Source organism: Seriola aureovittata, chromosome 3, assembly GCF_021018895.1.
Source record: "Seriola aureovittata isolate HTS-2021-v1 ecotype China chromosome 3, ASM2101889v1, whole genome shotgun sequence".
Classification (NCBI taxonomy): Eukaryota; Metazoa; Chordata; class Actinopteri; order Carangiformes; family Carangidae; genus Seriola; species Seriola aureovittata.
Window position 1 is genome coordinate 13383227 of NC_079366.1, and position 15584 is coordinate 13398810.

Below are 15584 nucleotides of genomic sequence, written 5' to 3' on the forward strand. Positions count from 1 at the left end.
AGCTACATCCAAACCTCGCGAGATTTGGCTGATAGGTTTTCTCGGCCACTCAACTGTACAGGCTGTGCTCAAAGGAAATGTGATACGAGTTTTCTAATTGAGGGATGCACTTTAAGGGCTGTCTTTGCAATCATTAAAACTGGAATACAATAACCCCCACGACAGAACAGTGAAAGCCCTCATAAGAAACATGTCATCCTTTACAGTTACATAAAGTACAGGAGCAAATCAAGGCTTAAGACTGTACATAACATAATTAAAAATCGATATTTTACCAGATTTCCTCCAAATGCAAAAGCCCACCAAATTATTGCAAACAAAAATCAAATATCAAAAGAAAAACTGTTTATATTTTAATAGAAAGTAAGACAGAAATACAATAACAAACAAATATAGCAATCCTCCAATACGAGCACCACCGTCTCATCACATAGTTAAAACACAAATTATCCACCTCTTTGCCTTAGATGTACTGAAAGGAGGCTGCCAATGTGCAAACGCTTTGTGTGTAGACAAGATGCAAAACCAAGGCAGCACAATAATCAGACACGTTATAGTTGCTCCAACAAAAAGTCCATTCAGATTTTGTCGGCAGCAGAAATGTATCTGGAGACAAATTTCTTAATCTCAGAGATGTGCATAGTTTCTTTGATGGTGGTGTCTCTACTGCGGACCTGAAGGAGGCCGCTCTCCAAGGTGTTCTCACTGATCACCACAGTGAAAAGCACTCCCATCTCATCGTACCTACAATGCAACGGCACAGAGACACGCATACAAACATCAGTCCACAGCAAGAGAAACATCTCTCATTTGCTCTTAATGAGCAATTCTGCATCCATTACAGTGCTTAATAACACTTTACTTGGCATTCAGCTGCTCCATTGATGTTGGCATAGTTTCAAGATACCCCGGCCATGCAGAGATCTTAGCCTCCATAAACTCTTGAAGAAGGCCCTCACAAACCTATAAAATAGTTGGATGTTCATCAGTTCTGTTTGATTTGACAAGCACACAATGAACACGTTCAAGCACTTGTGCTGATTCTATAACTTGAAAGATCCTTTTTACCCAGCACTAAAAAAGCAATTTATCATTCCTGTCTACTGTTAATAAATGTTTGTTTTTTTTACCTGTCTCAGCTCCACAGTGGCTCCCCTGCCAAGGTCTAAAGCCACTTTGACTGGAGCCAACACTGGATGCAACTTCAGCACCTGAAATTAAAAGAGAACCAAAACTCAGTGACAGAATCACATCACAAGAGAGAAAGTAATTATAACATTATAAAGAAGAAAAAAAACAAATCAAGCCATCATCTTCCTGATTTTTTCTTTTTAAATGTAGCTCATTACCTTTCTCTGCTGCAGCCTCTGCTTGCCGTCTTCTCTGTTCAGCAGCTGCAGTGAGTTGGACATGAAGGCCATCAAACCACGGTCCATGTTCCCAGTTACAGAGACAACGTGAGGAACTGTCTTGCGCCCATTTCGACACTGAAACAATTAACACTGCATGTGATTGCACTGAAGAAATGCAACAACAACAGTGGCTAGCTGATTGTGTTTAATCAACAAGAGTCCTAACTGTGACCTGAAAAATGACCAATAGGAAGCTCAACATAAAACAAACTTAATATGATTGAATCAACTGGAATTACTATAGGGCTGCAGATATTTGCAAGAAATATATGCAAGAAATAGCCAGGGAGAACTAACAAGATCAATGATTAGCCAATCAATCAATTAGAACCGGCAAAGTTAAATACAATGCAGTCATTATTAATGTCATTAATGACACCTGTGCAGCTTTGACTTGTCAAAACGATGTGAAAAATGTGTATTAAGCGTGGCTCAAAACAAGCCACAATACTGTTCTGCTTTCCGTGTGGGAGTATTGATTATTAGATCCTAATAATCAATCAATCAGTCAAGTGTTACTTGGAGTTACAATGACGCAACTGAATTCAGACATAACAAACAGTACTCATACAAAAAAGCTGCGTTGTTCACATTAAGACACTAAATAGAAGAAGCAGACTGACCTGTAGTTTGGATCGGGCTCCTTTGTGTGTCTGCAGCAGCTCAGCATCTCCTCGGCTACACAGGGTCTCCAGAGGCTCCTGTCCCCACGGGAAGTTGTAGGTGATCCTCACACCACGAGACGCCGCCACCACAAGTTCCTCCTCCGGGATGTCACAGCTGCTGAAGTCGGACGGAGACAGGGCAAACTGGAAATGGACGGATTGAAAGAAAAGAAGGAACAAAGGGAAGGCGTGAGTTGACATGATTTTGTAACTTATCCTGATGTGGCCTTAAAGACGCACTTCTTGACCTAATGCGGATGTTTGAAAAATACAGAGCATGGAATATTTAGACCCCTTCAAATGTCAATCACTGACCTCGACCCTCAGGAACTAGGGCGCATAACAGTCAACTCGTCTTATTTAATGTGAAAAGCTAAATAAATCAGGTCCACAAAACCAATCTGGTCTCTGAATTTCACAAAGAGGATCTGAATGTCAGAGTTACTCTTTGTCAAGAGGCTTCTCACCACGCCTCGTCACCTGTGCCAGTTCAGCCAATAAAGTACCTACATAGGTGTAAAAAAAAAGTCCTTGATGAGGTGTTAGCCCAGATACAAACTCCTAATAATTTTGGGAGACACTGCTTTAAATACTCACTTTCCTCCACCACTTTAGCCTCTGTCGTGTCCAGTGATCCAGCCACTGCGAGGAGGTGCGAGGAGAGCAGAACCACACCACAGACGTCTGAGTGACCTCAGCAGGGCTGGCAGAAAAATAATTAATATTTATATTAGTACAACACATTTGTAGCTTTTCAAATAATATTTTTCTCTTAAAAATATAACATCTTTTTAAAAAACACAACTGTGTATTACCTCAGAAAATCAGAGTCAGTTTGCCCTCTAGTATTAAATAATGAACAGTGAGCTACAACATACAGTAAATGCAAAAGATTATTGACATCATAACCATCAAAACTGATCTGATCCCTGGGACGTGTTTGAGCTGCAGCCCAAATACAAACGGGGCACGGATTTGAAAATAACCATACTGACCAAAAAGACAAAGAATAATCTATTGATGCACACATCACATGTTAATAGTCATGTAACTTTTTATAGTAGGAGCAGTCAGCTTAAGTTCCACATACAGCTGGGGTGTTAAATAAAGATTTATTAAACATATTGAGGTTTTACTAATGAAGAGTACTTGCCTACATACATCATAGAGGTGGTGTTAACATGAACTCATCAAGGAGCAAAATCCTCCATATCCCAAATTTCACACAGTCAATCACACATAATTTTTCACAAGCATGTCTCTTCACCCACAGAGAGACAAACAGACGATACACAGCAGATGAAGCCTCACCAACCAGAACCGTCAGAGGACGGAAAACACAGACCAGTCTCGGCCAGGCCAAAAGGCAGCTTCGTGTTCACCAGCTCCAACGAGGGGACAAACTGCTCCAAGGCACCTGAGAGCAGACGCAGACTTAATTCATGTTTTTTATTCAGTTAATCCAAATTTTGCATTTCAACAAAGAATAAGGCTGGAATGGCAAACGTTGTTTTTCTTCTTTTTTGTTACAAGTTGAGGATGTCATTATGTTCCCATGTGCTACTCTTTTCACTAGTGCAATACTTGGTTCTCATCATATCATCTGATCCAATACAATATTTATTAGTCTCAGCCACTTGATGGGGAGGATTTCTTTGCCCTAAGTTGAAGCTTTCATGTGAAACTTCCTCTGAGGCAGAGCACAAATTCCCACTGATAAAGTCCTGGACCTAAACATATTGCTTGTTTGGAGGAGCTTGAACTGTGACTGGCTCAGCCCAGGAAGTTCCTTAAAACCGTCAGTCTCTGCACCAGGATTCTGCTGAGCTTGAAGCCATGGTTTGCTAAGACAAGGATGGTCCATCTTGCTACACAGCCCTTGAAACTAGATGCTATCATAATCATTTTCCATTATATACTATTACATACTAATTGAAAACTTTCTGGTATGCAGCATTTACCTTGAAGTAAGTTTGTTCTCACAGATGGCGACCTCTGAAGCAGCATTTGCACCTCCTGGATGATCTGCTCCTTGCTCAGCTCTTGCTGCTCAAGTATTTGTTTTAAGTTTTCAGACTCAACCATCCTCAGTTGTCCTGCTCTGTCTGTTTCTCTGTCCTTGCTGCTGCTCAGGGTGTTGATCCCAAACACCTGAGCTGTGGACCTGGTCACAGAGAGCCACCACTGCTCCAGCAGGTTTCTCCTCAGCTCCATGCCCAGAGGTCCATAGCTGCAGCTCATCCCACGCCGAAACAGCTCGGCGTTAGCCTGACCCCGTGAGATGTAGTGTCTGTCCAGGCAGAGCTGCAGCAGAGTCCTGACTTCATCCAAATCCTCACTCCATGATGCACTGCAGCGTCCTCTGTTGAGCCGCAGGTGCGCTGCTGTTCTGCTCTGCGAGGTTTTTAATGTGAAAGCGCGTCTGACACAGTGATTTAACATGATGAGAAGCTTGAGAGAATTAATATTTGTCCAAAGATTGTCTAGTCAAACGATGCAACCCCATGAGTAAAAACCTGGCCACTCCTCACCGTCCAAATACATTTTAAATGCTCCAGGTTAAACATTTTAACTTAAAACAAATTATTAGCGTAAGTATGGCATATAAACTTTCTTAAAAACTGTTCAGAGTAAACTGTTTCTGTTCATCCCAGAAATAAACGCTCAGCGGGAAATGAGTCTCTGTGTAGTCCTCAGCCTGTTGAACAGCATGTACAAACATACAAGCCGCTGATGTTAGAGCCCGTCAGTGTCTTCAGAGTCCGCATTGGCTTGATAGTTGCCCGGTTACTGCTGAATGATAACCACGGGCAAACTTTGGATTTCACTGGTTCGCAGGAGATACATGTGATATATCATCCGGAAGTTATATTTGTACATCCGGGTTACAACGCATGTCAGCTGGGGCTTTCCATATCAATTGTTTATGTCAGGCTTTAAAAAAAAAAAAAAAAACATTTAAATAGACTGTATCGTATATTGAAATTATATAATAGCCTTTTCAGAAGTATTTAGTAGTATGGTTGTTTCAGGTTAGGATTATGAACAATTTATTAACAAAAACAACAAAGCTACAAAATGAAACACCAAAAATAGTGCCAGTGAGGTAAATAATATATTAATACAACTTTAAATACCCCCCCCAAAAAAATGTCATTGTTTCACTAAGGCCTCTAAATGCTCAGTGGCCTCAATGGCGGCAACAGGCCTGAACATTAGTACAAGCACAAGCAGGGTCAGTAATAGGTTTGTGGCTCCAAAGGAGAGGTGCAGACGTCCAGGGGCTGTAGACATCCATTATGCCCAGACTTCCCATTTCTGTGCAGCAGTTTGCAATTTCAAAGTGTGACTTCTTTCATTCACTCCATCTTTCAAACCTACTCACTTCATAACCTGTGTTAATGTCAAAAATGTGTTCAGATACTGTATTAAGGTCCAGTGTGCCAATGAACCATGTCAAAGATCCAGATCAGATCCATGCCAAACCAATCCAAACTCTAATAATTCTTCCAACACAAACCTCCAAACAAAACACACAAAAACGAGGTTTCCATTTTCTTATTTTTATTTAAAAGGGCTACACAAACCCTTTTTATATGATCTTCATTAACATCACTTTAAACATACCACAAACTGAAAACACTGCATTACCTAGTAAAAATAAATTACCGAGGAATGTAACAAAAAACAGTCAAGGAAAAGTGCAGCAATCATAGTTGCACTATAGGAGACATGTCTATGACTCCATTTAATGCTCTGGGTTTTCTGAATAATTCCAACCCTGCTGTAAGCAAAACAAAGTTAAACAGTACAAAGGATAATAATAATAATAATCATCATCATACTGTAAGATTGCAAGACTAAACAAAAATCATGTTGGTTCCCATATATTGTGCGTATATCATATCTACTGTGGGAAGGGTGGTGGCATGGGGTAGGGCACCATCGGTGGAGGGGGTGGTGGCTGTTGGGCCTGTGGTGGTGGCGGCTGAGAATTGAAAGGGAATGGCGGGTGATTCATGCCATTCTGAGCGGCCCTCTGCATGGCCCCGAACTGAGGGGGGCCCTGGAAGCTTTGGTTACCAAAGGCACCCACCTGGTTTGCTGGAGCACCAAAATTACCCTGTCCGTTGCTGTTGCTATAATTGTTGTTGCCATAGCTACCACCAGAGTTACCACTGTTGCCTCCATAGCTGCCACCATTTTGGGCCTTGCTGCCACCAAAGGCACTCTTCGGCCCACTGCCAAACCCTCTATCACTTTCCCTGTCCCTGTAACTACTACCACCAAAGTTGCTCCTCCCACCCCCAGAATACCTATCGCGACGGTCATCCTTGTAGCCACCTCTTCCCCCCCTTCCACGACCTGGATGAGATGAAGACAGGAGAGGGACAAAAGGAGAGAGAGGAGTGGGTTCAGACTGTTACTACACTGAACCTTAATCAACATGGCAGCACAACTAGGAGACATCAATTAGATAAATAGAGCCCTTAACTCCCCCTGGACTGTTAAATTCTTATTTGCTCACATACTTTACCTAAATGAAAATGAAATGTTTTGTTTTTACTTATAATAATAAAATATCCTCCGTCATGAATAATAATTAAAGAAAATGTTAATATGCTTATTAATGCCAACATGTAACAGATTTTACCTCCTCTGTCCTCTGCCATCTGGATCAGCTTGGGGTTAATGGCCTGGTTGGCCTCGCGGAGCACAGAGATCAGGTCACTGGCTTGTTTCATGTTGTTGGGGGTGAAGAAGGTGTAGGCTGTGCCCGTTTTTTGACTTCGGGCTGTGCGTCCAATTCGGTGGATATAATCCTCGGAGGAGTTAGGGTAGTCATAATTGATGACAAATTTCACATCCTCCACATCTGTGAAAGTGTTGCAGTGTGGCAAAACAAAACATGGAGGCCACACAGGATTTTGCACACCACAACAGCCAGATCAAAGGGAAAAGTTAGCAACTGTGAAGGCTGGGGAAAGAAATTGGTCATTAGGCTGTGGAGGAAAACGTGTTAAAACAACATAATATTTTGTACACAACTATTCCATGGGAATACTACTGTGGGAAGAGAGAAACGATGCACACTCCAATTGCTTACCATAATCAAAAAGATCCAAAAGACATTCACTCTCCCTTTTGTTACCAAGGGAGAAAAAGAAATGGATTTAGGTCTTACCATAAAGGAGTATGCATTCACTAGTCCTTTCCCAATGCAGCGAAATCCCCCACAAATTGTCAAGTGACATCCAGGAGCTTCTACGCAGTTGGGCCACGATATGCACTGGGGCGTCCTCATGTGCCAATATAGGACCATTGAGTGGTACATTTTTGCAGGTCCATTTTTCCCAGTACACTCTCAAAAGAAACCTGATATTAAAGGCCGCACTGCATGTCTTGCCAAGACAAAATAGACCAAGTACTAATTTGAACAGGGGCCCCTTCAAAAAAAATGAAAAAGGCCCAAGCATTGAACCCTGCGGGACCCCTCAGCGAACACAGAACAATTGCCCCCACACCCTTCATCAGTCTCATCAAGGCAAGATCTTCCAAGAAGCCAGTGTTCACTTGAGAAAATGTCTCTCGTTGGCAGGTCTCGACATGACTATAAAACGCAGGCGAGGGAGGAACTTTGGTTTGAGCTGTCTCACTCTCTTTCTCCTCTCACTAGGTGTTCCCACTACCCCCTACACACATGTGCCAGGTCTCATCAATTTTCAGAGACAAAATATTTCAAACTGCTCTCTCCATTTCAAGAAATCCAGCACTTTGACGGGAAAAGAAAACAACTGAAAGCTTAGACAGGCTCACAAGCACCCATGCTATGTGATACAAGCTCCGAAAGGTAACAATTGTTCCAAATCTCAAACAAGTGACTTGCAATACAGCGCTCTCTAACACAACAGCATGCAAGGCAAAAGTCACATCAGCATCAAGCATATCTTTTTTCTTTTTTTTTTACGTTTGAGTTGGAAACAGCTGGATGGCATTTGTCAGGTGAAATCCATGGACAGAGAACAGATGTGTGTGTATTTCAACAACATATCAGAGACAAAGGCTTAGCCACACAGCCTTTTGAAGATCACTGGCACACAAGAGCTTTCACCTCTCTAGGCCCACTGGGTGGCAAGCCAGTTGAGCACTTCCAATATGTCATCCATCTCCCTCTCGAGGCCTGGGACTGTCATGCCTAGCGCCTGCCACAAAGACTCCACCTTAAGGTGAGAAAAACTCAGAAAATGCATAGAAAAGTTAAAGAAAGCAAAACCACTTTCTTTAAAATAAGTGTAACACTGATAAGAAAGTGGTACTACTCAATGGCATACTGACCTAAGCCACGGGAGGCCACATCTGTAGCAATGAGGATTGGAGCTTTGCCATATCTGAATTCTGAAGGGAGAGAGCCGGTATTTAATTAAATTACAGGGCAGCCTGTGACAATGACTCTTAAATCATTTTAAAACCATAACAATGTAATTTATTAAATCTCACCATTAAGGACCCAGTCCCTCTCCTGCTGGCTCTTGTCTCCATGAATTCCCATGGCCGGCCAACTGTGACAGACACATTGAGCATTAAGCATTCCTAGCCCAGTTTAAACTAATTTCAGTGCGCTTGTGTTTTAACAAGCAACGAGAAAGAACAGTTATCACCTGGCATAACCAAAAACCAAAAAGACTTGACAGATGAACAAATGAATTCATGTAAGGTACAGACATCCTTTAAAGGAACAGAGAGGAGATCTTTACCCATCTCGTCTCATCCTCCTGGTGAGCTCATCACAACGCCTTTTGGTCTCCACAAATATAATGGTCTTGTTCTCCTTTTCACTCATTATCTCCTCCAGCAAACGGATCAGTCTAACAAAGAGGAGATAGAAGAAGGTTGAGACAAAACTGTTTTTTCATCGCATCAGTTGATCAAATGATACTGAAAAAGGAGAAATGGAAATCATCTACTGACTTGTCCTCCTTCTCCATGTCACTGCAAACATCAACTATCTGTAGGATGTTGTGATTGGCACTGAGCTGCAGTGCTCCAATGTTGATCTGGACGTAGTCCTTCAGGAAGTCCTCAGCCAGCTGGCGAACTTCCTTAGGCCAGGTGGCACTCCACATCAGGGTCTGACGGTCTGGCTGGTAAGGACAAGAGAGAGGACTTGTAACAGCTTGGCAGTTTCCATGTAAATTTAACACTTACACATAACTGTTTAAGTGTTAAACTTAGAATGTACCAGTCAGACATTTTAGTGTCAGTAACAGTTCATTTAAGTGGTTGCAGCTTGTTTGACAAACTTATTTTTTATTTCCATCAGTATGACTTTAATTTCATCTTCTGGTGCATTTTTACTCATAAACAAAACAGTTGGTGGTGTGACAATTTTCTTGGACATTATATCAAAAATATCAAATGTCTGCCAAGTGAAAGGAAACAACTTACCCGGATTTGTTCAACTATCTTGCGGATTTGAGGTTCAAATCCCATGTCCAGCATGCGGTCAGCTTCATCCAGCACCAGGTATGTGCAACGGCGCAAATTAGTCTTACCACACTCCAGGAAGTCAATGAGACGACCTGGGGTGGCGATGCAGATCTCAACACCTTAAACAAGACAAGAAAAACACAATCAATTTTGATACTGGTAAATTGCCCAAATGTAAATCAAAGAGTTCTTCAAATGTAATCAAAGCAAAGACATAGTAGCAAAGAAATGCCAAATGAATTTAGCAATATTCACTTAAAGGATCAAAGTAAGCATACCCCTCTCAAGGTCCCTGATCTGGGGTCCTTTGGGTGCACCACCATAGATGCAGGTGCTCTTGAGACGGGAGGCCCTGCCATATTCAGCAGCCACTTGTTGCACCTGCTGAGCCAGCTCACGAGTTGGTGCCAACACTAAGCACTAAAAGAAGATAAATACAATTTTTGAAAATAAATAAAATAACTTGAATGTGTACAACATGTATATATTAGGCATTTACAACAACATTTGTGTCTATCAACTCATGAACAGACAGAGCAAAACAACAGCTTCCTGCATGCCAGGACCACAAATGTCGATTTCAACTTGCCAAGTATTGCTTGTTTTAGCTGCACAATGGCATGCCACGCTGCATTTCACAGCTGCCTCCCAGAAGGGAGCAAACCCCGCCTACTGACACCATAATATTATGGTACTTCTTGGAAAACTTTGCTCCCAAAAGGAAAATTCTTCCTGCAACTAGGTGAAACACAAGACGTGCACAAATGATAGAAGCTTCATTGGTTTTTTGATTTGTTTGACACACCATATAAAAATTCGGCGGAAAAAGTGGAAAAATTAGCTATATACAGATCAATACATTTGATTTATAAGCATGATGTGAATGCTAAGCATCATCTGGGCATCCAGGTATAAAACTGTGATAGCTTAAAAATCCTCTTGTTTCAAAAATGGAGAAAAAAAATCCAATATCTGTACATATCATCCTGTGCTAATAGAGACAACAGTATATGCTGCATTGTACTTACAATAGGTCCATCTCCATGTTCCAAGAATGGCTGATGTTGGATGTGCACAATTGCAGGCAGAAGGTACTATAAAAAATACATAAAATAAATAAAACGACAATTCATACAGCACATGATTAGATTAGTGTCTCTAAAAAGCAAAACTTTCCTGCCAAGAGGGCATTTATTTTCACGACATCACCAGCGTCTATTTCAGCTGATAAGTGTTAACATTGTTTCAAGTTGCAAAATCTTGTCTTAAATGTCTATGTCATTCTGTTCAAATCTGAGATAGTTATTCTGGATAACAGTGCAATGACAAGTCAACCCAGTGAGTGGTAGTGAATGGTGCCAGAATGCCATGACTAAACTGGACTACACGGAACATAAAAATACTGAATAAAAAAACAAAATAAAAAACATATGGCCTAACCCACAGCACACTACCAGGATAATCATGCCTCTCTCATGTATAGTAACTAGTTTCTTTTCTCATTTAGGTAGCTACAGCAAAACCTGGTACACAAAGCAAGGTCCAAAAAAGGCTACAGACTACTTTCTAAGAGCACTAAGTTTGCGTATGGAAAAAGTGGTATTATGTCTTAACTGCTCTGGGATGCAAAGGTGACAACAAATTTATCTTGTTTGTGCTGGGTAGATAGGGTTTGAAAATCATAACTGGAAAACACTTCACTTACTGCAAGGGTTTTCCCAGACCCAGTTTGTGCGATGCCAACCATGTCTTTGCCACTGAGGGCAACAGGCCACCCCTGAGACTGAATCGGGGTTGGTTCAGTCCAGTTCTGTTTGACTATAACATCCATGACGTAGCCTAAAGAAATAAGGTATGCAAGTTAAATCATTGAAACATCTAGATCAACATCAACATTTCTGGCAGTGACACAGTATGGCTGAAATATTCAACATATATTAGTAGATAGGCAGAGGACTTCTCAAAATTACATGCGTAGTGGAGCATGAATTTCCACTTACTAGGAAATGCAGCTTCATGGAATTTTACAATTGGTTTTGGGCAATCTCTGCCTTTGACTGTAACCTCTTTGCTTCTTCTGTACTGCTCAACCTCTTGCTGGAATTGGAAGAAGAAATAATAAAACAACGTCAATATACACAAACCTTTAAAAAACAGCAAGAAAAGCTATTGATTGTGTGAGTTGGAATATCTCTCTTGGGTGACAGATCATTACATTTTGTCTTATCTTTAACTTCACATGATGTGTTACTTATTCTGTGAGAATCAAATAAGTAAAATCAAATAAAAATGTAAGCATAAAAAAGAAACAGTGGGAAGCCATCCTTACAAGTGGTCTGCGGGTGGCATCTGGGTGCTCCTGGTAGAAGTTCTTTTGAAACTTTGGAAGCTCATCAAGGTTCCAGTGCTTCTTTCGCAGCCTCTCACCAGGGTTGCCAAACTTTCCTGGAGGGGGTCCGCCCCTATTGCCTCCTCCACCACCACCAAAACGAGGGGGTCCTCCTCCATACCTTGTGTAAAAGACAGGAACACACAACATTAAGGGCAGCCAGAAATGACACCTAATAAAGGGCAACCAATTTTTCATATAAAAGCTGTGTGAACTAGTCATGGTTAGTATTACTCAGCCTGTGGAAACAACAGTGAAGTTTGAGAAAATACCACTGATGATACTTAGTGATGTCAACAGGCTCATCTGAGCTTGGCCTTGAAATGGTTTGACACAAAAGATGCTACTGTTTGCATAATGGGAGGGGCAGGTTTAAGCATTTCTAGAGTTTGGCTTGCTAGGAACACTGCTAGGAGTTATAAGTCAGAACACCCCAGTCTCTGCACACTGAATTTTACAGTTGTTTTTACCCCTCTCTTTTATCCCTCATCTTTATAGACATGCAATACTGAAGCACTGCAGTGTCACTTCAACACTGCCTTTACTACTATGCACACACTTTCCTGGATTACATTCCTGTCTTCCCCGTTCTAGCACCTTGTAAACAAATTACACAAAAGGGGGAGGGACTTTAAATGTGTAAACAGATAAATCCACATTTGTGACAGGAAATACAATCTTCCAAACAGAGAGATACTTGATACCCTAGAGGCAAAGCTAGGAACTGAGTATTGAACCGAATAACAAACACTAAGCATCTATGACGTTTTTCACAACTGTCACTGTTATAGTGACAGTTGATAGTTTCCTACAAACTGTTGACGCAGCCAAATCCATAACTGCTTAGACAGAGCCAGATTTAAATGTCTGACACCTGTATATCGCCGTGCTCATTGTTAAAGTTAAACTGTCAAGATTACTGAACTGAGTTTCATGTGACCAGGTTCATACTTCAATAAAACGGGGACGTTAAGGGGCTTGGTAAGCGACATTGCAGGTGACACTACTAACGGAAAACGGGTCGTTAAAAAATAAATTCGTCAGGACTGCAAAAAAGTATAAAGAGAAGACGCTACTGCGTCACATTGGCATTTAAAAGAGGCTTGCCGTGCCAATTGCTCAGCCACCGACACAGAGTCGTAGTTAGCTGCCATTTTACCTCCAATAGGCAGATACGTCAAGTCAATGCAGCGGCGCCAGACCACATAAAAACAGTTTTTCTTGTCACATGTAATTCTCGAGTGTAGCCAAATAACATCTACTCGCCACATAAACTACAAGACAAGTGTCTTGTTTTGCCAGTACAGCCATGACAGCAGTACCGCTAGCTACCGTTTGCTAAACTGCTCATCCTGGCTAACGTTAAGAACCCCAGAGCTGACACTTGACTTACCCTCTATCTCTGCCACGATCTCTGTCTGAAAAGCCAGGCATTGTGTAGCAGACTACTGTGGGGGAAAACGGACTTCCCTTAAGCCGGCCAACAAAACAGGAGATTAATTTAAGTCCAAAAAAATATCAGCACAGGGAAAATAAAAAGAAAATGCCGGCAGACAAAAATCTGTCTGGAGAGACGGATGTGAGGTCAGACGAGGCGGATAACATTGTATCAATGCGCACCACCCGCTGTGGTACTATTTAATTCCCGTACACCTGCGTTCAGTAACGGAATGTAATGGGGACAAGCTGCACTAAGCAGTTAACCGCCTCAGTGTTTAATGTGACAAATTTCATGGGAATATTTTAATTAGAAAATGTGACAGATGTCTGCCTGGATTATTTATCTTGTTGGGCCAGTTAAAACTGACAACAATAAATCCTCTCTTCAACTTGATAATCATTTTGGAGGCTGTAGTTTGTGCTGCTGCTCTGTTATTTGCCGTCATTGACACCTGTCAGTATAACACAGTACAATTATAGACTTTTTATAAAAAATACAACTCATAAGCACCACAAACTGCAGCCTCCAAACCCACCACACAGTTGAATCAACACCTCTGAGAGCAGAAAATAGGATGGGCCCTAAAATACTCCTATTCATTATTTGTGATATAAAAATTTGTAGTTAATAAACATATTTTTGTAGGATATACTGTTGCACTGTGATTAGTGACAAATTTATTTGCAGAGATGAAGGGGAAAAGCAACATCACCACAACGAAGTCCAGTTGGGCAAGCAGTCAGATGATAACATTTATTTGTAAGAGAAATAATATTATGTAACATAGTTAATTACAACAGTATTTGAATGTGGAAACTAGGTGTATTCAGTAAATTTGACAAATTGTCAAAACAATTTGATATATCCAGCTGATCTCCATCATTTCATTTCTCCAACATTTTTCATTTGGTTGATATAAATCATGTGTGGCATAGTGGTGCCTGCAGAGACAGAAAAAAAAAAGAAAAAAAGAGGAAAGACATTTCACACAACTAAAATCACAAAACAAAAATATCTACATTAAAATTTGTAAGCTCTTTACTCAAAAAACTGCTAAATATGAGTGAAATATATATGTTTATGTGATTATAATCTAATAATTATAAAATAAAATCAATTGATTTTACATTGAAGTTGTCAGGCCATCAATCTACTCCTCAATTATTTTGAAAATGGTAATTTCCTTGTTCAATGTTTAATTTCATCAAAACTGCACATTCTGACCATTTGTCCAAGATGCTTCCTGCTATGACGTGATACAACCCTGCAAAAGAGAAAAATAACAGGTCCCAGTTCTTACTGTTCTGTGGTCTCTCACCCACTCATTGTGGTCTTCATCTTAATCAGGATTAGTCAAGCCAGGCAGGTTCTTACATTTCTTAGGTTTTTGTCCTGTGTTTTTAAGACAGAAAGCAAAGACAATTGAATGAGCCCTCACTTTTCCCAATAACAGTTCCAGTTTCCAAAACTCTCAACTCTTAATGTTCTTAACTTTAAACACAAAATGTTGCCCTTAGACACAAAAGCAAGACACGTTCAACTTGTTGTAACAAATCAAATGAGGAAATACCTCATCAGTGGACAAAGTTGATAAAATATGAGTTGTAAAATTTTACTTACTACAAAACGTATTCCACAAGTAATCTCTTTGTATGGTGAGCTTAGTGTTATTGGCAGTTAACTGGCTACTTTCTGCGTCCCAGTGGGTTCTTTCTGTTTTCACTATTGTAACAAGGTGAACAACAAAACAGCAACTGAATATTCCCATATGTTGTCATACTATTATATAACGAACAACATGTGAAGTGCTCATCACTTTGTGCTTCTTATTACTATCACAAAACTCACTTTGGACTCCAAGGACAATGATTCCAGCCAGGAGGATGAGACACACTGCACCCAGAAACACTGAGGTTCTGACACTATTCCTCTTTTCTCTGACCACATACACTTAAAAAACAAAACATCAGGATCAGGATTTTTAGGATACTGCAACATATTAAAAATACATTAAACACATGAAATACTACATGTAGCTGTATATTATTGGAAACTTCAACTTTTTAAATTAAAGAAAATTCAATTAAAACACATGTTCAGGGGCTACAATATCATACTGCTACACCTACACAGAAAACATAACATAGACATTATAATTGAAACAGAAAAAACAAGAGAATTTAAATCAT

At 40.6% G+C, this 15584-nt stretch overlaps 2 protein-coding genes across 2 annotated transcripts; both read right to left on the reverse strand.

Moving 5' to 3' along the window:
• Window positions 1-340: 340 nt before the first annotated feature.
• On the reverse strand, window positions 341-4923 carry polg2 (polymerase (DNA directed), gamma 2, accessory subunit). The gene is made up of 8 exons (XM_056372607.1): window positions 4039-4923; window positions 3389-3494; window positions 2675-2780; window positions 2036-2221; window positions 1350-1487; window positions 1131-1211; window positions 863-963; window positions 341-744 (listed from the first exon to the last, which is right to left on the reverse strand). The coding sequence occupies exons 1-8, from the start codon at window positions 4517-4519 to the stop codon at window positions 579-581; spliced, it is 1365 nt and encodes a 454-aa protein (XP_056228582.1). The 5' UTR covers window positions 4520-4923; the 3' UTR covers window positions 341-578.
• A 701-nt stretch (window positions 4924-5624) lies between these two features.
• Window positions 5625-13536, reverse strand: LOC130166825 (probable ATP-dependent RNA helicase DDX5). Its single transcript, XM_056372604.1, has 13 exons — window positions 13348-13536; window positions 11895-12075; window positions 11566-11662; window positions 11271-11404; window positions 10594-10659; window positions 9844-9985; window positions 9524-9684; window positions 9047-9219; window positions 8833-8943; window positions 8576-8637; window positions 8414-8473; window positions 6732-6953; window positions 5625-6442 (listed from the first exon to the last, which is right to left on the reverse strand). Exons 1-13 carry the CDS (start codon window positions 13386-13388, stop codon window positions 5985-5987), a joined length of 1908 nt encoding a protein of 635 aa, XP_056228579.1. The 5' UTR covers window positions 13389-13536; the 3' UTR covers window positions 5625-5984.
• Between the last annotated feature and the right edge of the window lie 2048 nt (window positions 13537-15584).

Excerpts from the sequence above, each read along its gene's own strand:
- LOC130166825 (XM_056372604.1), bottom strand. The coding sequence starts at position 13,388 with ATGCCTGGCTTTTCAGACAGAGATCGTGGCAGAGATAGAGG. Across the intron at positions 11,663-11,894 it reads ATGCCACCCGCAGACCACTT|CAAGAGGTTGAGCAGTACAG; the intron begins GTAAGGATGGCT and ends TTCCAATTCCAG. Across the intron at positions 8,944-9,046 it reads GACATGGAGAAGGAGGACAA|ACTGATCCGTTTGCTGGAGG; the intron begins GTCAGTAGATGA and ends CCTCTTTGTTAG.
- polg2 (XM_056372607.1), bottom strand. The coding sequence starts at position 4,519 with ATGTTAAATCACTGTGTCAGACGCGCTTTCACATTAAAAACCTCGCAG. Across the intron at positions 2,781-3,388 it reads TCCTCTGACGGTTCTGGTTG|CCCTGCTGAGGTCACTCAGA; the intron begins GTGAGGCTTCAT and ends TTTTTCTGCCAG. Across the intron at positions 745-862 it reads ATGGAGCAGCTGAATGCCAA|GTACGATGAGATGGGAGTGC; the intron begins GTAAAGTGTTAT and ends GTTGCATTGTAG.